We start from the raw sequence: 16,582 nt of genomic DNA, 5'->3' as shown, positions 1-16,582 counted from the left end.
TTTAAATTCTTTATAAAAAAAATAAAGAAAGAGGTATGTAGTTTTAAACTTGCGTTTAATTAATATACAATGTCGATATACACAAAAGTTTTACACAGATATTTGTTATTTTAATTGGGTGTTCTGGTAAAAAAAATTTAATTAGAATATACTCATGTTTTAGATTCCCATCCAATTTACACTATCATATAATTAAAAATATTAATTATGAATTATCATATATTATAAAATCATTAACTTCTGTTTGATTATTTTAAAAATTACATTTAAACTAAATTTAATTAGTTAATAATATATATTTGCGTGGATCACCTGATGTGGTGATAATATTCTATCTTAACTGTATATTTGGAGTTCAAATTTTAAATAAATACTTGTCATTTATACTGATCCTATTCGACTAGAATACTAGACAATAAAATGATACAATGCCTTAAAACTAATTTTAATTTTTAAATTTTATAATATTTATTTTATAAATTATATTTATGATGATTTTAAATTATTTATAGTGTTAAAATTCACACCAATAATGTATTAACATTAAACTGTTAAAAATTAGTAAATAAATTCTTATTATAATTTAGTATCCTTGCATTATAAATTACACTAAATATTGCATAAAAATATTACAATAGAAGTTGACTTTTATCGTATGGGGTGAGTTTTGAGGCTTTTTTAATTGGTTGTACCGGCGAAAAGTTAAAGGATCAGTTTTCTCTAAAGTGAACAAAATAACTAATAATTATCGTTAATAAAAAAATTAATGTGTATATGCATAATATTATAACAAATAGTATATATTAAGATATTTATCATTAGTTTTCTGTTCGATCAATAATATTTAATGTACATAATTCACTTTAATTTGTGAAGCAAAATTCACTTTAGAAGGAAAAAAAAAAAAAAGCTTAAAATTAACATTCCCGTGTAACTAAAACCGGTGCAAAAACTAAACTTAGTTTCACTTAAGTTTAAAGTTCACCAAAATCATTGACTTTGAAAATAAATTAAGCATATTATCTCAGGTTGTGGAATACGCACATCCACACATCCCTATTATAATATCTTATTCAAACAAATAAGTCAAACATAGCGTTGGTCCTTAGAATTGAATTCAATGGGAAAAATAAACACCAAGACAAGACAAACAGATAGTCATTAAAGTGGAAGGTGGAATTTTTGAATATATAAATACAGTCTTCTAATCTCATAAAACCACTTACCCTTTTGTTTCAGGTATCCATTCTCATCCACTATCTTAGAGACTCCAATGGAGGATCCGTTTAGCAATTTGCCAGATGAAATTCTAAGCTGCATAGTTTCTTTTCTGCCACTAGAAACCAGCCTCATATCTACTAGGTGGAGAGACCTGTGGAACCAAGCCCTTGTTAGACATGGAAGCACACAAGACGACGTAGCTAGTGTTGTTGCTGGTTTTCTGTCTCGTTTTGAAGAGCTTGATCCATTAAAACATCCTCGCAAACTTCATTTTCACTTTTCTGATCAAGACACTGCACTCTTTGCATCCATTGCAACCAACAGTAAGCTTCTTCTTGATTTCCCTGCTGGGATCAAAGACCTCAAAAAGCAGTATGAGCTCAAGTTTATACTCAACAAGCATCACATCACACACAACACTGTCCCCCCCACTTTCTTAGTCAAAACTCTTTATTTGAAATCAGTGAGTCATTTGACTAGTGAGTTGATTTCCTCCATCGTTTCAAATTTAGAGCATCTTGAGAAGTTGGTGATTGTTGAGTGCACCGGGTTGCAATCTTTGTTCATTGAGTCTGAATCAAAGCTTCACGAGTTAACCATATTAGATTGCCCCCAGTTGAAGTCTCTCCATCTTAGAACTTCTAAGCTTAAAAGTTTCAGACTTGATGGACCTCTTCCAACGATTTGGCCAGAATCCCATTTCAACCTTAGCCATGCCATGCTTAATTTCAGACTTGGACCAAGCTGTGCTGACTTCAAGGCTCAATATTTCAACCAAACACTGTTGACAATAAAGAATTGTGAAGCTCTCACTTTATGTGAGTGGACTTTTCAGGTATGTTCTTAATTTCTATTATTTCTCGTCTACTATTGCTCATTTAATGCAATTATATATCTGGCCAATTTACAACTTGAGCTTAATTTTTAGGCGCTAATAGAAAGAAATTACAATAACTTATCATACATGAAAAATTATAATGGAAATGGGAATGCTTGCACCTCTCTATATTTTTTTGGTAGTGACTTGAATTTAGGATGTCTCGTTTTTAGTTATACACAATTTAACTAACTCCAGAAGCGTTTTGTTGCAGGAATTGATATGGCCATCGATTTCTCCAAGTGGGAACTTTATATTCTATAAAATAAGAGAGCTATGGTGGATTCACAACCATAGGGGTGAAAATAGCATGGACACCTTAGTCTCCTTTTTGAAATTATGTCCTGCCTTGGAGCAACTTTTTGTGACGGTAGGTTTCATGCTCGGAACTTAAAAGTAATTGATGCTCTTGTTTTGATATAGTTTCTTTTCTAAACTTTAATTTCTAACTTTTTTTTTATTTTCTATCACCGAATGGATGCAGAATGATTCTACAAGTTATTCGGCTCCACGGTCCAATTCATATTGTTTAACGCAAGAAACTAAATATAGTACAAAATTGGAGCATCTAAAACGGATAAAGTTTATGGGATTTACAAATCGAGTGGATGAAATCTCAGTGGCAAAGAAATTGATTGAATTAGTCAAGGGAGAGCCTCCAAAGATAGAGACATCGGATGAGAGTTGCTTGAATGTAGTGATCGTGCAGTGATTTTTTTTTTATGTAGAAAGGAAAATTATATGAACAAGTCATTTCCCATGCTCTTTCAGGCTGGGGCTGGCATAGCGTTATAATTCAGAAGAGATAAAATATGTCACTTTTGGAGCCTTTGTTTCTATATATCCTTTTCTGCAATGTAATCTTGTAGGGGACAGCACATCTTTAAATATGGTATGATTCATTTTACGGCAAAGAGTGATTTTGATTGAATTATTTTTATGATATGTAGGAAAATTAACCATTAGATTTCATTTACAAACTATTCTTCAATAAGGGTCCATTTTAAAATATATTGCGTGAGGAATTTGTTTTGGAGTGTATTTCGTCATTGGAGTTGGCGAAACAGGCTTGGCAGAGTGGATTTTGTCATCTTCGTTGACAAAATAAGTGCAGAAAGTGGATTTCGTCATCTTTATTAGCAAAATTGGTACTTAAATCGTATTTATTAGTAGAGATTTGATTAAAAATCATTTTTCAATTATAAAATAAAATATTAATTGATGCTAAAAAAAGTAAATGTATTTATTAACATCAATTAAGAGATTTGATTAAACGATTTTAGCATTAATTATGCTATAAAATAAATACATTTATTAGCATCAATTATCTTATAATTATAAACGATTTTTTATCTTTTCAAATTTGTTATCATAATTGAATTTTTTTTATCATGATAGTGATAGTGGATTTCGTCTTTCTCATTGATGAAATTGATGCTGAAATCGTTTGTATTTATTAGCATCAATTAAGATATTTGATTAAAAATCATTTTCAATTATAAAATAAAATATTAATTGATGCTAAAAAAAGTAAATGTATTTATTAGCATCAATTAAGAGATTTGATTAAACGATTTTAGCATCAATTATGCTATAAAATAAATATATTTATTAGCATCAATTATCTTATAATTATGAACGATTTTTTAATTTTTCCAAATTTGTTTCGCTAACGGTGTTAGCGAAACATGCACAGGATGATCGTGTGAATGCACTCCAAGTCTGTTTCGTCAACCCCATTGATGAAATGTACTCCAGGCTGTCACGTGGATGAATTTACTGATCGTGCTGGTGGGATGCTTACCAAAATAGATCTCTTGCGTAATATCTTTCAAAATGAATCTTTATTAAAAAATAGTTTGTAAATGAAACTCAGTGTGATCAATTTGCCTGATATCTATATAAAAGAAGAAAAACTTAATGATTTCTCGTCACCCTTAACCAATCATAAAAATATTTAGTGTAACAATTGATTGAAAGAAAGAAAGGGAGAAAAAGGAGAAATTTGTGGACAAGATTGACGTTCATTCCCTTTATTTCTAAACCATACACGACGGGTGAAAATGGGTTACCACAAAAAGTTTAATTTGTTAACATTAAATAATTAAAAATAAGTAGCAGGCATTTTTTAAAAGAAATTGGGAAGGCTAAATGACACATGGAATGCGAGTGTGATGCCACATAATAAGTATGTGAACGTGGCTTCACTTGGTATCAGCTGACATCAGAGCAGTGACAGTGAGAATGGGGATAATCGATAGAATACAAACAATGTGATGTGGGAATGCCAAGAAAACCGATGGAACACAAGTGTTTTGACACTTTTGATGCGTCTCATTGCATTGCATAGGACTGTGTAACACATTTAAGACATACTTTTCATTATAAAAAAGAACTCAATAGTGTTCCTATTTTTTATAATTATCATAATGATTTCAAAGCAGCTAGTTGAAAAATTCAGGCACATGGATTAATTGCCGTTTGATTGTTCTAGTTAATAACTAATATCAGATGCAAAGATTGTTTTAAATATTTGGTTCGAACAAAAAAATACACGTGATTGACAAAAAATGTAGAGTCTTCAATAATAGTAGTAGTTGTAGTTGAGACTTTACTAACAAGTAAAATTCAATTCATTGATCATATAATAGTTTCGAAATTGGGCATGACTATATTTGTGTGCAACAACTAACTGTAAACTAACAACGTTATTCAGTAAAATATAGATTTAACGTGGAAATTATATGAAATAAAAATATCATTTTTAAAATATAAAAATTAAAGGATACAAATAGTGAAATTATAGAAATAAATGAGTAATTTAAGCTAGATTTTTAACATTATGCAGTATTACTTTAACTTTTTAATAGTTATCATATCTGGGAGATATAAGGTGAGAGGTATTTCCAAAAAAACAGGTTGAACTTTGAGCCCAAAAGTGGAATGGCTTTGCTAAAGGCCGAAGGACATGTCTCATGGGCTTTTCAAAGCCCAAAAGAAGAAATACCTTGTTAGTTATACCCTCCGAATGTACGGCGTCGTTTGTTTGCGTCTTCCCCAAAACACTTTCTTTGGTTTTGTGACTGTGTCTGTCGAGGGTTTGAGAGAGCAGAATGGTTCTATCAAACAAGAAACTGAAGCTTAAGCTGAGAGCTGAATTAGCCCAAAGCAACTCCAACGCCGCCGCTGAACCCCCTTCATTTTCTATTAATAATAATAACTCTCTCAAAACTCTTCTGGACTCTGCCACGCCCACACCCAGATTCTTCAAGAGAGAGAAGCGAAGAAAGCTTCGATCCCACCAACCTCCACAACAACCCAACAAGGAAAATGAAACTGAAACACAGGGTTCGCCCAATAAGAAGACAAAGAGGAAGAAGCTAGAGGACGATGACGTGGCAGCAACTGGAGTTTCCGACGCACCAAAGAAGAAGAAAAACCCCAGGACGGCTAAGGAAAACGAATCTAATGGTGGAGGGGAAATGCCAGAGGCTACAGAGTTAACCAAGACCAATACAACTACCAGGTAATAATAATATTACATTGTAAATAGCTACTGTTTAATGTGAGTGCGAGATTTTTGTTTTAATTGTTTATGTGTTCCGTGATATATATTCAGTCAAGACAATGGTGATGCTCCTAATACAAATACAAAGATTTATGTTGGAGGAATTCCCTATTATTCAACTGAGGATGATATTCGAAGTTATTTTGAAAGCTGTGGCACCATAACTGAAGTTGATTGCATGACTTTTCCTGAAACTGGCAAGTTTAGAGGGATTGCCATTATTACTTTCAAGGTCAGGACTATTGCACTATTCTTTTCTTCATTTTTCCTTTATTTTTTTTTTATTGCAATAGAGCCTTTTTTATTTTATTACTATCTATCTCAGTTGAGCCCTTGAGATTTATCAGCACACTCTATTAGCAATGCATGGTAATTCTCCTTACATCACTATCTTAAGTTTGTATTTCACTTTGGTAATAAGCATGCTCATAACATGCTGACATTTTTGTGGCATTCTTCCTGCAGACTGAAGCAGCAGCCAAAAGAGCATTGGCTCTTGATGGAGCTGACATGTTAGTAAAGCTCGCAATTTTCTTTCTTAGAAACATGATTTACTGTTTTTTGCACATTTCTCATGAAACATTTAATGTATAACAGGGGAGGACTCTTTCTTAAAATCCAACCATATAAAGCAACTCGAGCCAATAAAGCCTCAGATTTTGCTCCAGAAATTTTGGAGGGGTACAATAGAATATATGTTGGAAATTTGTCGTGGGATATAACAGAGGAAGAACTGAGGAAATTCTTCAATAATTCTGAGATAACATCGCTACGATTCGGTATGGACAAGGAGACAGGAGAGTTTCGAGGGTATGCCCATGTGGATTTTGGTGATAGTCAGTCACTAAAAAAAGCACTTGCATTGGACCAAAATGTTTTGTTTGGGAGACCTGTCAGGATAAGTTGTGCGGTTCCTTTGAAGAAAAAAACTGGAACTCATGCAAGCTCCACAGTTAATGAAGCTAATGGTGATAAATCAAGTTCCACAGGAAGTGACAAGATAAATGGAGCTGATGGTGATAAATCAAGTTCCACAGGAAGTGGCAAGATGAGGAGGAGGACATGCTATGAGTGTGGTGAGAAAGGACATACATTTGCGGCATGCCCAACGAAACAAACAGTTGCTGCAACTACAACCTAAAGCGTGTAGGAAAACTCAAACAGGTCACTGTTCTTGTTTCTTCTAGCAAACAGTTTGATTGTAGTTTATAAAATACAATAGTGAGGCATCCATAACTGATCGGATTTACAGTTTCCTACTTCCCTTGTTATTGTTATCATTTTTTCCTCTTGAAATGAAAATTCTTTGTCTTTGTTATAAGCAAAGAAAAGTAGGAAGAGATTAAAAAGTTACTACTAGTTTGAGATTTTGTTCACAGATAGATAGACAATTTGATGCAAATTAATAGTAAATCCAAACTTTCTTTTGGTTGCTCCTTATCCCTGTTGTATTCTTCTGACCCTGATTTGACTCCATTTGTGTGTTGATCCTATCCTTGACTGGCTTTTGCACATTCTGTTTGGCGTTGATTACACGGGAGCATTTTTTAGCTTTGTATTTGTAAGGAAAATGAGAATTTTATAAATTGATGTGAAAACTGAAACTCAAGAGCATGGAAGTGATAAACCATTCTCATTGAAAGAAAATTGACCGAGTGGAAATGAAACGGGAGAAAAACAAACTTGGAAAGACTTTATTGATGTTTTTCTAGGTAATAATGTTTTTTTTTTTTTGGAAAGCTTCTAGGTAATAATGTAATATGCAGCATTAATAAGAATTCAGTTCATGACACGATTTTTTCATTAGTGACTCCTAAAACTAAAAACTGTAAACAAATAGTAGTACTAGTACGTAAATATACGGATTGTTTCCCTCTTTTCTGCATGGTCAACTTGCCTATTGCAACTAGGTAAATGTTTGAGGCAACCAGAGAGAGCTCTCTTGAAAATTTAACTGAGATAAAACTGTGTAATTGGAATATTACGTGAAACTCTGCTAGCATTAGTTAGTTTATGTTACTGTACTGCATCATCAACTGCATTCCAATGTTTGCTGAATGTTGCAACTTGCATTGTTCAAAAGCAGAAATATCAAAAACTGCACTTTCTACATTTCGAAAGGTTAAATGATTTCACACAGATTGAAGTCTAATACGAAGTTGAAACGAAGTCTTAGAAGGAAACCAGAAGATGTCACTCATTTGAACATATGGGAAGAGATCAACGTCGGCCTTCATTCCCTTCTGGTGGTATCTTAAAGTATGTTTGTTGCCACCTCGAGTATCCATTGTTTGGCCCAGAAACACAAATATGGTGCTCAACCGACCATACAATGGTGAATGTGATGCTGATGACAAATCGTGCATTCTTAAAATGAATTACACATTATCATACTCCTCTTGAGTAGAAGAATCTGCTCCTAGCATTTCAGAAATTATAACCTAACTAAAAGAGACTTGTCATCAGGTACTTCAACGTGATACTTTCTTATGGGTGCCACTATCACCTGACAGATACGAGTGAGGGACCTTGTTCCAATCTTATGGCAATACAACATAGTACCTGAAAAGAAACTTACCAAAGCAATTGCTTCTACTGCTGAAATGGCCAGACCAAGATTCTCTGCATTTAAAAAAGCAAACTGCCGGGTCCTACTCCTACACCCACCGTCTAATTGTCCAAAATTTTGAGTTTAGTTTGATCTCTAGGATTTCATGCAGTCACAGAATTCAAACTCTGGAATGCTAATGCCACATCACTCCATCACAGTTTCTTTATCAAGGCCAATAGAAAAGTAACAATAAGAATTCAAAGACTTCAAAATTCAAATGAATAATAAAATTTTGACTGAAGTCCTTAGAATCAATTTGTTACCTGCAAACTGAAAATAAAATCTTAGAAGGAAGTGGTCTCAGACTGTCAGGAAGATGGATGGATTCAAAAGTCATCACTTGTATTGTATGCATGCATACAGAGGAAAAAAGAAAAGAAAAAGAGAGTAAATTAGTTAACAACTTTACTCCCATGACTGTTTTCTACTTGCAATTTAATTTCCGAATATAAATATAGCTTAAATCTGTCCTTGAATTTATGAATTTTATACCAATAAAAGGATTACATTATACAAGTTTAAAAATTTGGAACCGACTCTTTCAATGACAAAAAAAAAACTCTTTCAATAATCAAATTTAAGGACTAAACTATGTGTGGAAATATTTTTATGGACCAAGCAGCTAATCTACTTGAGAAAAATGTACAATAATAGAGAGAAAGTATAATAAACTATAAATTCGGATCATTAGTACATACCCGACTAAAGTAACAAAGTGTTATTTGTTGACTAATATCTTACTGTTGTTTTAGAAATGGTGAAGTGCTGAAGAAATAACACAGTCTGCAGTGATATTGGAACGTAGTGGTTCCAATTCCAAACAGTGGAGTGGCCTGCTAGCCTGTTCTGTGCATTGAAGGGCTCAATGCAATACAGTTTCTTCATTTGTTTCCAATTTATTCGCTGTCACACGTAATCAATTATCACTCACCAGCACCTGCTTTCTCATTTACTTTCTGCCACTGTACTCTTTTCACTCACACGCCACTTCTCCCCCAAAACGACAAACTCACAATCCACACACGTGCGATACTTGAACCCACATAAACAGCGAAAACAAAATGAGAAATTGCCTTCAAACTTGGTTAAAGGGTTTTGTCACGTATGATGAACCCCTCGTTACGACATATTCTCCGCCAACAACGAAGTTTGCTTAAGAACCACTCCGATTATAAGCCTTTCGTTTACCTGTATGTCGATGTGGCAAGAGAAAAAGCACGGCATTGATAGTGGAAATATTCCAAATATTTTATTGTTTTTCTTCTTCTTGTAGCCGGTGTGACACTAGTTTTTGTTTCTAATTTATATAGAGAGAGGGTAGTATCTATAATTGAACAAGTTAGACAATTTTCACTTGCTTTTCTTGATACGAGAATTCCTCGAAATCATGGATCAAGAGGAAAAGCCGTTTGATTAGTTAGTACTAGATGTTTGAAGTTTCAAGATTTTCTTCACATTTAGCCACTCGTGTTGTTTTAATTTTTCTATGTGAAGGAATAGTAAGATAGGCCTTCTTTTTTTCTTTTCACGAAATTCCATTCTCACTAAGTCTCACTAATCAGTGCCCTAATTAAAAGGCTAAAAGGAAAATAATATTGAAATGTATTTAAAAATCATAAGATAACATATTTTTGCTCATTCTAATGAAACATGTTTTTTCTTTTAGTTCCTTAGATAACACACTTAGAATACTATTTAACATTTGTCTTCTCGTTATAAAGCCCTTCAATCACTAGTTTCCGCACATTCTGCTTGGTTGCCGGGAAACTCGTCCATTTTTTTTCCCTGAAAGCAGTGCGATGGTTTCACGGGACTACTTTTGACTTTAAATGAAGAAAATGAAAATTTTGTCCTGAGCTCACTTTGGTCCGTGAGCGGGGGGTACTATGAATGATATTGATAATTGATGAAACATCATTTGACCATTAACTTGCAACTAGTAGTAGCACCTGCCTCGTGAGTTAATATTATAAGCTCAACAACAGGATTGACATATTGCCGTGAAATATATGCAATTGCATGCCATTCCACTTGTTGGTATTCGTACATATAAGCTCATTATTTGCCAAATGCAAACAAGGGTCACTTTCCCTCTTGGTGGCCCCTATCGTTATAAATGCCAAGAATCTCCCTCAGTTCACTACCTGAATCACACAATAGCTTCTCATTCTGCACTCAGAAACTTTGCCTTCATTACCTTCAAATTTGCTGCTTTTTATTTCTATTTTATCAAGGAAAATGTTAGAAAGAGAAGCAAGTCTTGAGAGCACCAAAATCTGGATTGACCCAAAGCATCAAGCAACTGAGGTTAAAGTTCCAGTAATATACTACCTTTCCCGAAATGGCCAGCTTGAACATCCACATCTCATGGAGGTTCCAATCTCTTCTCTACAGGGAGTGCTATGTCTCAAAGGTAAATGCTACAATACAGTAATGGGAAATAGAATTGCTAGTTACTAAATTTGATTTATGCTCAGATATAATTTCACTATTTTATTTTTTATTTTTTTTATGTTTACCCTGTCGTTCTCAGATGTGATAGATAGATTGAGTTTTCTCCGGGGACAAGGAATGGCCAACATGTATTCTTGGTCTGCAAAAAGGTAAATTCTATTATAGGCTCTTCAGAATCTTGGAACACAGACTCCCTTAATTGTCTTCACGTGTGTTGAATGAGCTTTTGCAAAATTGACTTTGAGATGAAATCATTTATGTTTGGATGGTTTTATTCTAATTTCTAAAAATACATTAGTAGTAGAACTTAGTATTATTTAAAGTTACTCCAGCTCATGATCAATTCTGAATGTAAATTAATTTTTTTTATTGTGGAATTAGATACATAAAACATTTACCTAAAATTGCTGATGTTTCAACATAATTTTGGATGCTATAAACGCAAATCCAAACACACATTTATTTAGTTCACAGGCTCAAACTTGTTGCAACTAACAATGTTTATCAAAGAATGCTAATGAGGAATTTTATTCTAGGAGTTACAAAAACGGTTATGTGTGGCAAGATTTGTCCGAGAATGATTTCATTTACCCAAGTAGTGGCCATGAGTATGTCCTCAAAGGAACACAAATGATAGAAGCTTCTTTGAGTTTTCGATCCTGCGAAACAATATCAACATCAAGCTCCAAAAGTTCCACTGAAGCAATCAATTCTAGCACGGGTGCAGACTCCCCTGCCACCATAAAGGGGAGAAGCCAATCATTGAACTCGAGTGATTACAAGTTTTACTCGGCAAAGACATGCGAAGAGTTTGCAGGGAAAGCTACTAATGCGTCGACTCAGACCGAGGAGAAGCATAGGGAAAGGATAAAAAGGGAGGAGCAAGTTGAAGAGTGTGAAGGAAATGGTGATGCAAGGGAGTTGGGTGAGAATGAAGGGTCTTTGCCATTTTCTAGATCAAGTTTTGGAACGTTGGAAGGGTCTTTGGAGGGTTTTGAATCAGCAGATATCAGAAGCCAGAGGGTGGAGAATGAACGTCCAAGTGGGAGGATCAAGGCTTCAGAAGTTTTGATGCAGTTCATCAGGTGTGGATGATCTTTGTGAGTGCGAGAGAGGAACTATGAATCACTCAAATTGGTGTCATTATGCAGTTTTTAACTTGAGTTAGAAATGGAACACAATAAATTGAGTGATTTGTTGCTAGTACATCTATCTTTGTGTTGTGTCCTTTTAATCAAATTAACATGAAATGAATTATTGCTCCTTATATCTTTGTTGGTACCCAATAATCCAATACTAGTGCATCATGATTTGTCTGGAGCAAAACTAACTTCCTTGTTGTATTTCGTTAAACCCGATACCCCAATGGAAATACTTACACAAGTTTAATAATCCAAACAAGTCATTTCACAATTGAATGGAATTTGATTGCTTCAATTGAATTATTTTGTACTTCAAATTCTTTCCAAATGTAAGTGCTTTAGTCATCTGATTTTGGGCTTTATTTTCAGAGTTCTGTCCGAGACTATATCTTTCATTGAACATTTTTCTTTTTATTTTGTTGTAAACACCTAACCTTGGAGAAACACCTAATCTTTCCTTGTTCTAAATATCAGGCACATGCCCCATGTGGTTCAAATATTGGAATTAGATACTACAAGAATCTCTTAACTGTGCTCTATAAACACTGCAATATGCAACCGTTCCAATGATATCTTATATTGAAGACTTCGCATTTCGCAAAGCTATCAAAAAATTATTGCTAACATGTCAAATGGTACACTATATATAGATACGCATACGTCATGTATAATTTAAGACTTAATTCATTTGAAATCATCGAATCTGCAAAGTGAGAAAGATATTGAACTTAATGGCACATATATATTTTTAGTTTTTACACGTTCTACATATATTTATTCTATATTCAATAAAAACAGGTTACTACATATTATTTAAAATTTCAAGTTTCAATAGTTGCCCGTCTAGCTCAGTTGGTAGAGCGCAAGGCTCTTAACCTTGTGGTCGTGGGTTCGAGCCCCACGGTGGGCGAAATTTTGATTTTTTCATTAACGTCTGAAAATCTTGCTATCACGTGGGTGCTGTCGGAATTTACCCAACAATTACACACTTCAATTTTAAACGGTAATCGCATTTTAGACGTTCATAGCCACATATTTTCATCAATCATCATACGTTTTATTTTATTTTATTGGCATCTTATGTTATTAATCAATTAACGTCTGTATTGTTTTCTTTTCATAAAATGGCTAAAAAATTTCCTACCGATAATTGCATTTTTTCGGTCATTGATAGACATTCTTTATTTCTTTTTATCATACATTTTTTATTGGCATCTTATGTGATCAAACAACAGCCTTGGTTGGTGAAACCCTAAAACATTATTGGAGCTTTCAGTCGAATTCTTGTTCTGTCAAAATTAAGCACCAGAGAGCTGCAACTGCAAACAAGAAGCACAAATTAAATAGTATTTCATTATGCTGATTATGTAACATTTTCTATGTTCTGAAACAGGCTGCACAGAATATCAGTTTGGAGTATTTTTTTTTTTTTTTTATCAATGTAGAATTAAGAAATATACTCAACAAGTCCTCTTTTAAAAATTGCTAATCCTCATTGCTTCGCCAAATTATTCAATCTTGGATCATTAGCAACCAAAACGAGCGACTTTTTTTTTGTACTCACTACAAAATTCCTGATCAATAATTTTTTTCTTAGCAAACAATAATTTTTTTTACTGAATAGTATTTATCTCATTTTTTATGAATCAAATGCTCAATATAAAGTATTACATGATCAATAGAGTAGAGACTAGAGAACAATGGAGTCACTCTTGTTAATTCATGAGCAACTTCATTCTTTGTCTCTTAATAAATCTTATTATATAAGATGAATGAGTAATTAAAATCTTTCTACACTCAGAAGTAATATTTTCCAATTTTGTTAGGTCCTCATATGCAATATTTATTTTGTCAACTACCATTTTAGAGTCTAATTTAAACATTACATAATTAAAATTTATTGTAGTTACAAAACAAAGAGTTGTTTATAGACCCATGTTTCACTTTCTTAACCATCCATGCATGGTTGTCTCTATGATGTCATTATTAAAATAAAACTCTCTTGACCATCATGAACACACAAACTAGTTCAAGTGATATTATGAATCATATGGAAACTATAAACTATGATGCATTTGAGTCATTTATGTTCTAGTTTTCACCAATTTTCAATGACACAGTTTCGAGTGTCAATTTTTCGTAATTAATTTTTTTGTCTTTGCATACTTCCAACTTTGATAAAACTCCTCCCTTTTTCTAACCACAAACTCACTTGGGACATTCGTGTTTTCTTGGACCTTGTCATTAGGGGTGGGAATAGACCAGACCAGGTCAGGCTTTGAAAGGCCTGAGCCTAGCCTACGATGAATCTTTGAGGCCTGAGCTTGACCTATAGCTTATCAAAGACTTTTATTTTGACTCGGTTTGACCTTTTTAAAAGCCTTCTTCATAATAAATATTTAATGTTTTATGGAGTTTAATATTTTATGGAGTAGGAACGTAAGTTAAAGAAAAAAGAAAGTCAAATCAAAATAACGAGGAATATAAAATGGCACATGACTCACACCTAAATTGTAATTAAAATCCTTAATTATAGGAATATAAGTTATGGAGCAGTAATATGTAATCAAAGTCTAATAGTTTAAAAAAAAATTAATTGTATCCAAAAAATAATATTATATATTAATACCCAAAAAATAATATATATATATATATATATATATATAGGCCGACCTATTAGGCTTTTTAATAAGTCTAAGCCTGATCTATTTAATTTAATAGGCTTTTAAAAAAGTCCGAGCCTAACTTTTTAATTAAATAGGTCAGTTCAGGCGAGACTTTATGTGGGCCAGGTCGTAGGCCCTTGTGGGCCGGCCTGACCTATTTCCACCCCTAATTGTCATTCCTCTTCTTCCATAAACTTCATAGCAAGATAGTCATTTGATCTTGCCTTTCTTCTTGCAGTTTCAAAAACAAGACGAACAATTCCTTACATGAGGTTTGGAACAAGACCTCTACAATGACTTAGATTGAGTTTCGATCAACAATCTTCATTTTTTGTGCACATAAAAAACATGTGAATAATTGTCTCAACTTCACATAATGAACAAAAAATGAAATATTCTGCTCATCTAGAATTTAAAGTTGCTTTATTGGAATGCAACCTCTACATATTTTTCACATCAAAATTCTTACTCATGGTAAAACATTCAATTTCCATGTCAACCTTCATGTAATGTTAGGTGTTCATTATTCACTAATTCATTCATTATCACTTTGTACATACTTTTTACCTAGTAGACTCCATTCGGTGTATAACAAACAACAAACTGCATGTAAAAAAATTGATAGAAAAGTTGAATAAGTCTGTTTAAACTTATTTATTGAAATAAATGTTTATTTTAATAAAAAAATAAATCACTTTTTATTTTTAATGTGTTTGTCTAAACTGCTTATATTTTAAAAAAATAGATTCCTACTTATTTTAAGAAACAAATATAACTTCATAAAAAAATACTTATATCAAAAACACTTATTTTAAAATTATTTTTTAAAATTTTAACAAACTCATCCTATATCATTTTAAAAAAGCGTGTTGTGAGGGGTAATTGAAACAAAAAAAAAAAAAACTTCTTGTAGTCAATAACGCGAATATCTCGTTCGTGACTGAAAGAAATAATTCAAAAATTCTATTGAGATGTTAGCAAGAAAATATATTATTGTTTTTATAATAAATTAATTCAATTAATACCTAATATTTATATCTTAAAATTACAACTGTATTAAAAATAGAAGAACAAAATTTTAAAACTGGAAAATTTTTGTGACTTATAAAGTCTTGCCTAATTAAATTCAGATTAGTGTAAAATTTAGAGTATAAAAATCCTTATACACATATCTCATCTACATTACTGCTAATAATTTTTAACCTTGACTTGTACAAATAGCCAATATATATATTCGATTGTAAGTAGGTGTCATTCCTACTTGTGTTTTTAAAAATGGGTTATTTGCACTAGTCTTGACACGACCTAGACCTATTTAGGTAGAACAAAGATTTTCTTAAATTCCTAAACAAAGAAAAACATAATCCTTTTAGCTTATTTGGCGTAAATTCCATTCCATTCTAATAAAAAGGTAAACTCCGCTCCATATATCCTTAGATACATTAATTTTACTTGATGGAAGATTACAACATTAGTATAGTTATTATATGGTGGGGTAATTTAAAAAAAAAATATCAAATAAAATTATAGTTAAGATTAACATCGAAAAGATAAAACATTTTTTTAATATTATTTCTTAAGTGGGCACAGGAAACAAATTTTAATAATTTATTTATGACAAATGTGATTAGTGTCATAAGTGCACTGATTAATTGAGAAATTTTTGTTTAATTAAAATGTAATATTCTTAAAAAAATATAACTTCAAAAATAAATAAAGATTATAATTTAAGCATTTATCCTAAGAGAAGATATAATCTATTGATAAAACAACATTTCGAGTTTTTTTTTCCCTAGTGTATGGTTTAAAAATGAATTTCTACACGTATTTAAGCTCAAGAGACAATGATGATAATGTGAAAACAGAGATGGTCTAACAACGACGGGTAGTAAATGAAAATGATATTTTGAATGAATATTATTGTCGAGACAGGAACGTAGATGAGACGAGTGGAGCGAAAAATGCAATGTAACAAAAACATGGGAAAATGACGAGAGAAATAAATAAAAGAGATGCGGTAAAAAAAAAAAGATGAAATAAGGC

The 16,582-nt window shown here is 32.5% G+C and overlaps 3 protein-coding genes and 1 non-coding gene across 5 annotated transcripts; all 4 read left to right on the top strand.

Annotated features, from left to right (window-relative positions):
• The first annotated feature begins 1,208 nt into the window (after window positions 1-1,208).
• Window positions 1,209-3,029, top strand: LOC114370382 (F-box protein At2g39490-like). Of its 2 annotated transcripts, XM_028327707.1 has the most exons (4): window positions 1,209-1,544; window positions 1,734-2,056; window positions 2,313-2,468; window positions 2,583-3,029. In XM_028327707.1, exons 1-4 carry the CDS (start codon window positions 1,274-1,276, stop codon window positions 2,808-2,810), a joined length of 978 nt encoding a protein of 325 aa, XP_028183508.1. In that variant the 5' UTR covers window positions 1,209-1,273; the 3' UTR covers window positions 2,811-3,029. The 2 variants fall into 2 exon arrangements, with proteins under 2 accessions (XP_028183508.1, XP_028183507.1); XM_028327706.1 differs by having other exon boundaries at window positions 1,210-2,056.
• Window positions 3,030-5,130: 2,101 nt separating this feature from the next.
• LOC114372438 (28 kDa ribonucleoprotein, chloroplastic-like) lies at window positions 5,131-7,106 on the top strand. The gene is made up of 4 exons (XM_028329990.1): window positions 5,131-5,624; window positions 5,718-5,898; window positions 6,132-6,178; window positions 6,264-7,106. Exons 1-4 carry the CDS (start codon window positions 5,212-5,214, stop codon window positions 6,805-6,807), a joined length of 1,185 nt encoding a protein of 394 aa, XP_028185791.1. The 5' UTR covers window positions 5,131-5,211; the 3' UTR covers window positions 6,808-7,106.
• Window positions 7,107-10,039: 2,933 nt separating this feature from the next.
• On the top strand, window positions 10,040-11,998 carry LOC114372439 (protein UPSTREAM OF FLC-like). Its single transcript, XM_028329991.1, has 3 exons — window positions 10,040-10,690; window positions 10,811-10,880; window positions 11,268-11,998. The coding sequence occupies exons 1-3, from the start codon at window positions 10,516-10,518 to the stop codon at window positions 11,824-11,826; spliced, it is 804 nt and encodes a 267-aa protein (XP_028185792.1). The 5' UTR covers window positions 10,040-10,515; the 3' UTR covers window positions 11,827-11,998.
• Window positions 11,999-12,710: 712 nt separating this feature from the next.
• On the top strand, window positions 12,711-12,783 carry TRNAK-CUU. Its single transcript has one exon. It is a non-coding gene; the product is annotated as a tRNA-Lys (tRNA).
• The last annotated feature ends 3,799 nt before the right edge of the window (window positions 12,784-16,582 follow it).

Source organism: Glycine soja, chromosome 10 (genome assembly GCF_004193775.1).
Source record: "Glycine soja cultivar W05 chromosome 10, ASM419377v2, whole genome shotgun sequence".
NCBI lineage: Eukaryota > Viridiplantae > Streptophyta > Magnoliopsida > Fabales > Fabaceae > Glycine > Glycine soja.
This window is presented reverse-complemented; position numbering and strand designations above follow the sequence as displayed.

Coding starts and splice junctions, on each gene's coding strand:
- LOC114372438 (XM_028329990.1), top strand. CDS start 5,212: ATGGTTCTATCAAACAAGAAACTGAAGCTTAAGCTGAGAGCTGAATTA. Junction 5,625..5,717: donor AAGACCAATACAACTACCAG/GTAATAATAATA, acceptor ATATATATTCAG/TCAAGACAATGGTGATGCTC. Junction 5,899..6,131: donor TTGCCATTATTACTTTCAAG/GTCAGGACTATT, acceptor TTCTTCCTGCAG/ACTGAAGCAGCAGCCAAAAG.
- LOC114372439 (XM_028329991.1), top strand. CDS start 10,516: ATGTTAGAAAGAGAAGCAAGTCTTGAGAGCACCAAAATCTGGATTGAC. Junction 10,691..10,810: donor GGGAGTGCTATGTCTCAAAG/GTAAATGCTACA, acceptor TGTCGTTCTCAG/ATGTGATAGATAGATTGAGT. Junction 10,881..11,267: donor TATTCTTGGTCTGCAAAAAG/GTAAATTCTATT, acceptor ATTTTATTCTAG/GAGTTACAAAAACGGTTATG.
- LOC114370382 (XM_028327706.1), top strand. CDS start 1,274: ATGGAGGATCCGTTTAGCAATTTGCCAGATGAAATTCTAAGCTGCATA. Junction 2,057..2,312: donor TATGTGAGTGGACTTTTCAG/GTATGTTCTTAA, acceptor GTTTTGTTGCAG/GAATTGATATGGCCATCGAT. Junction 2,469..2,582: donor TGGAGCAACTTTTTGTGACG/GTAGGTTTCATG, acceptor GAATGGATGCAG/AATGATTCTACAAGTTATTC.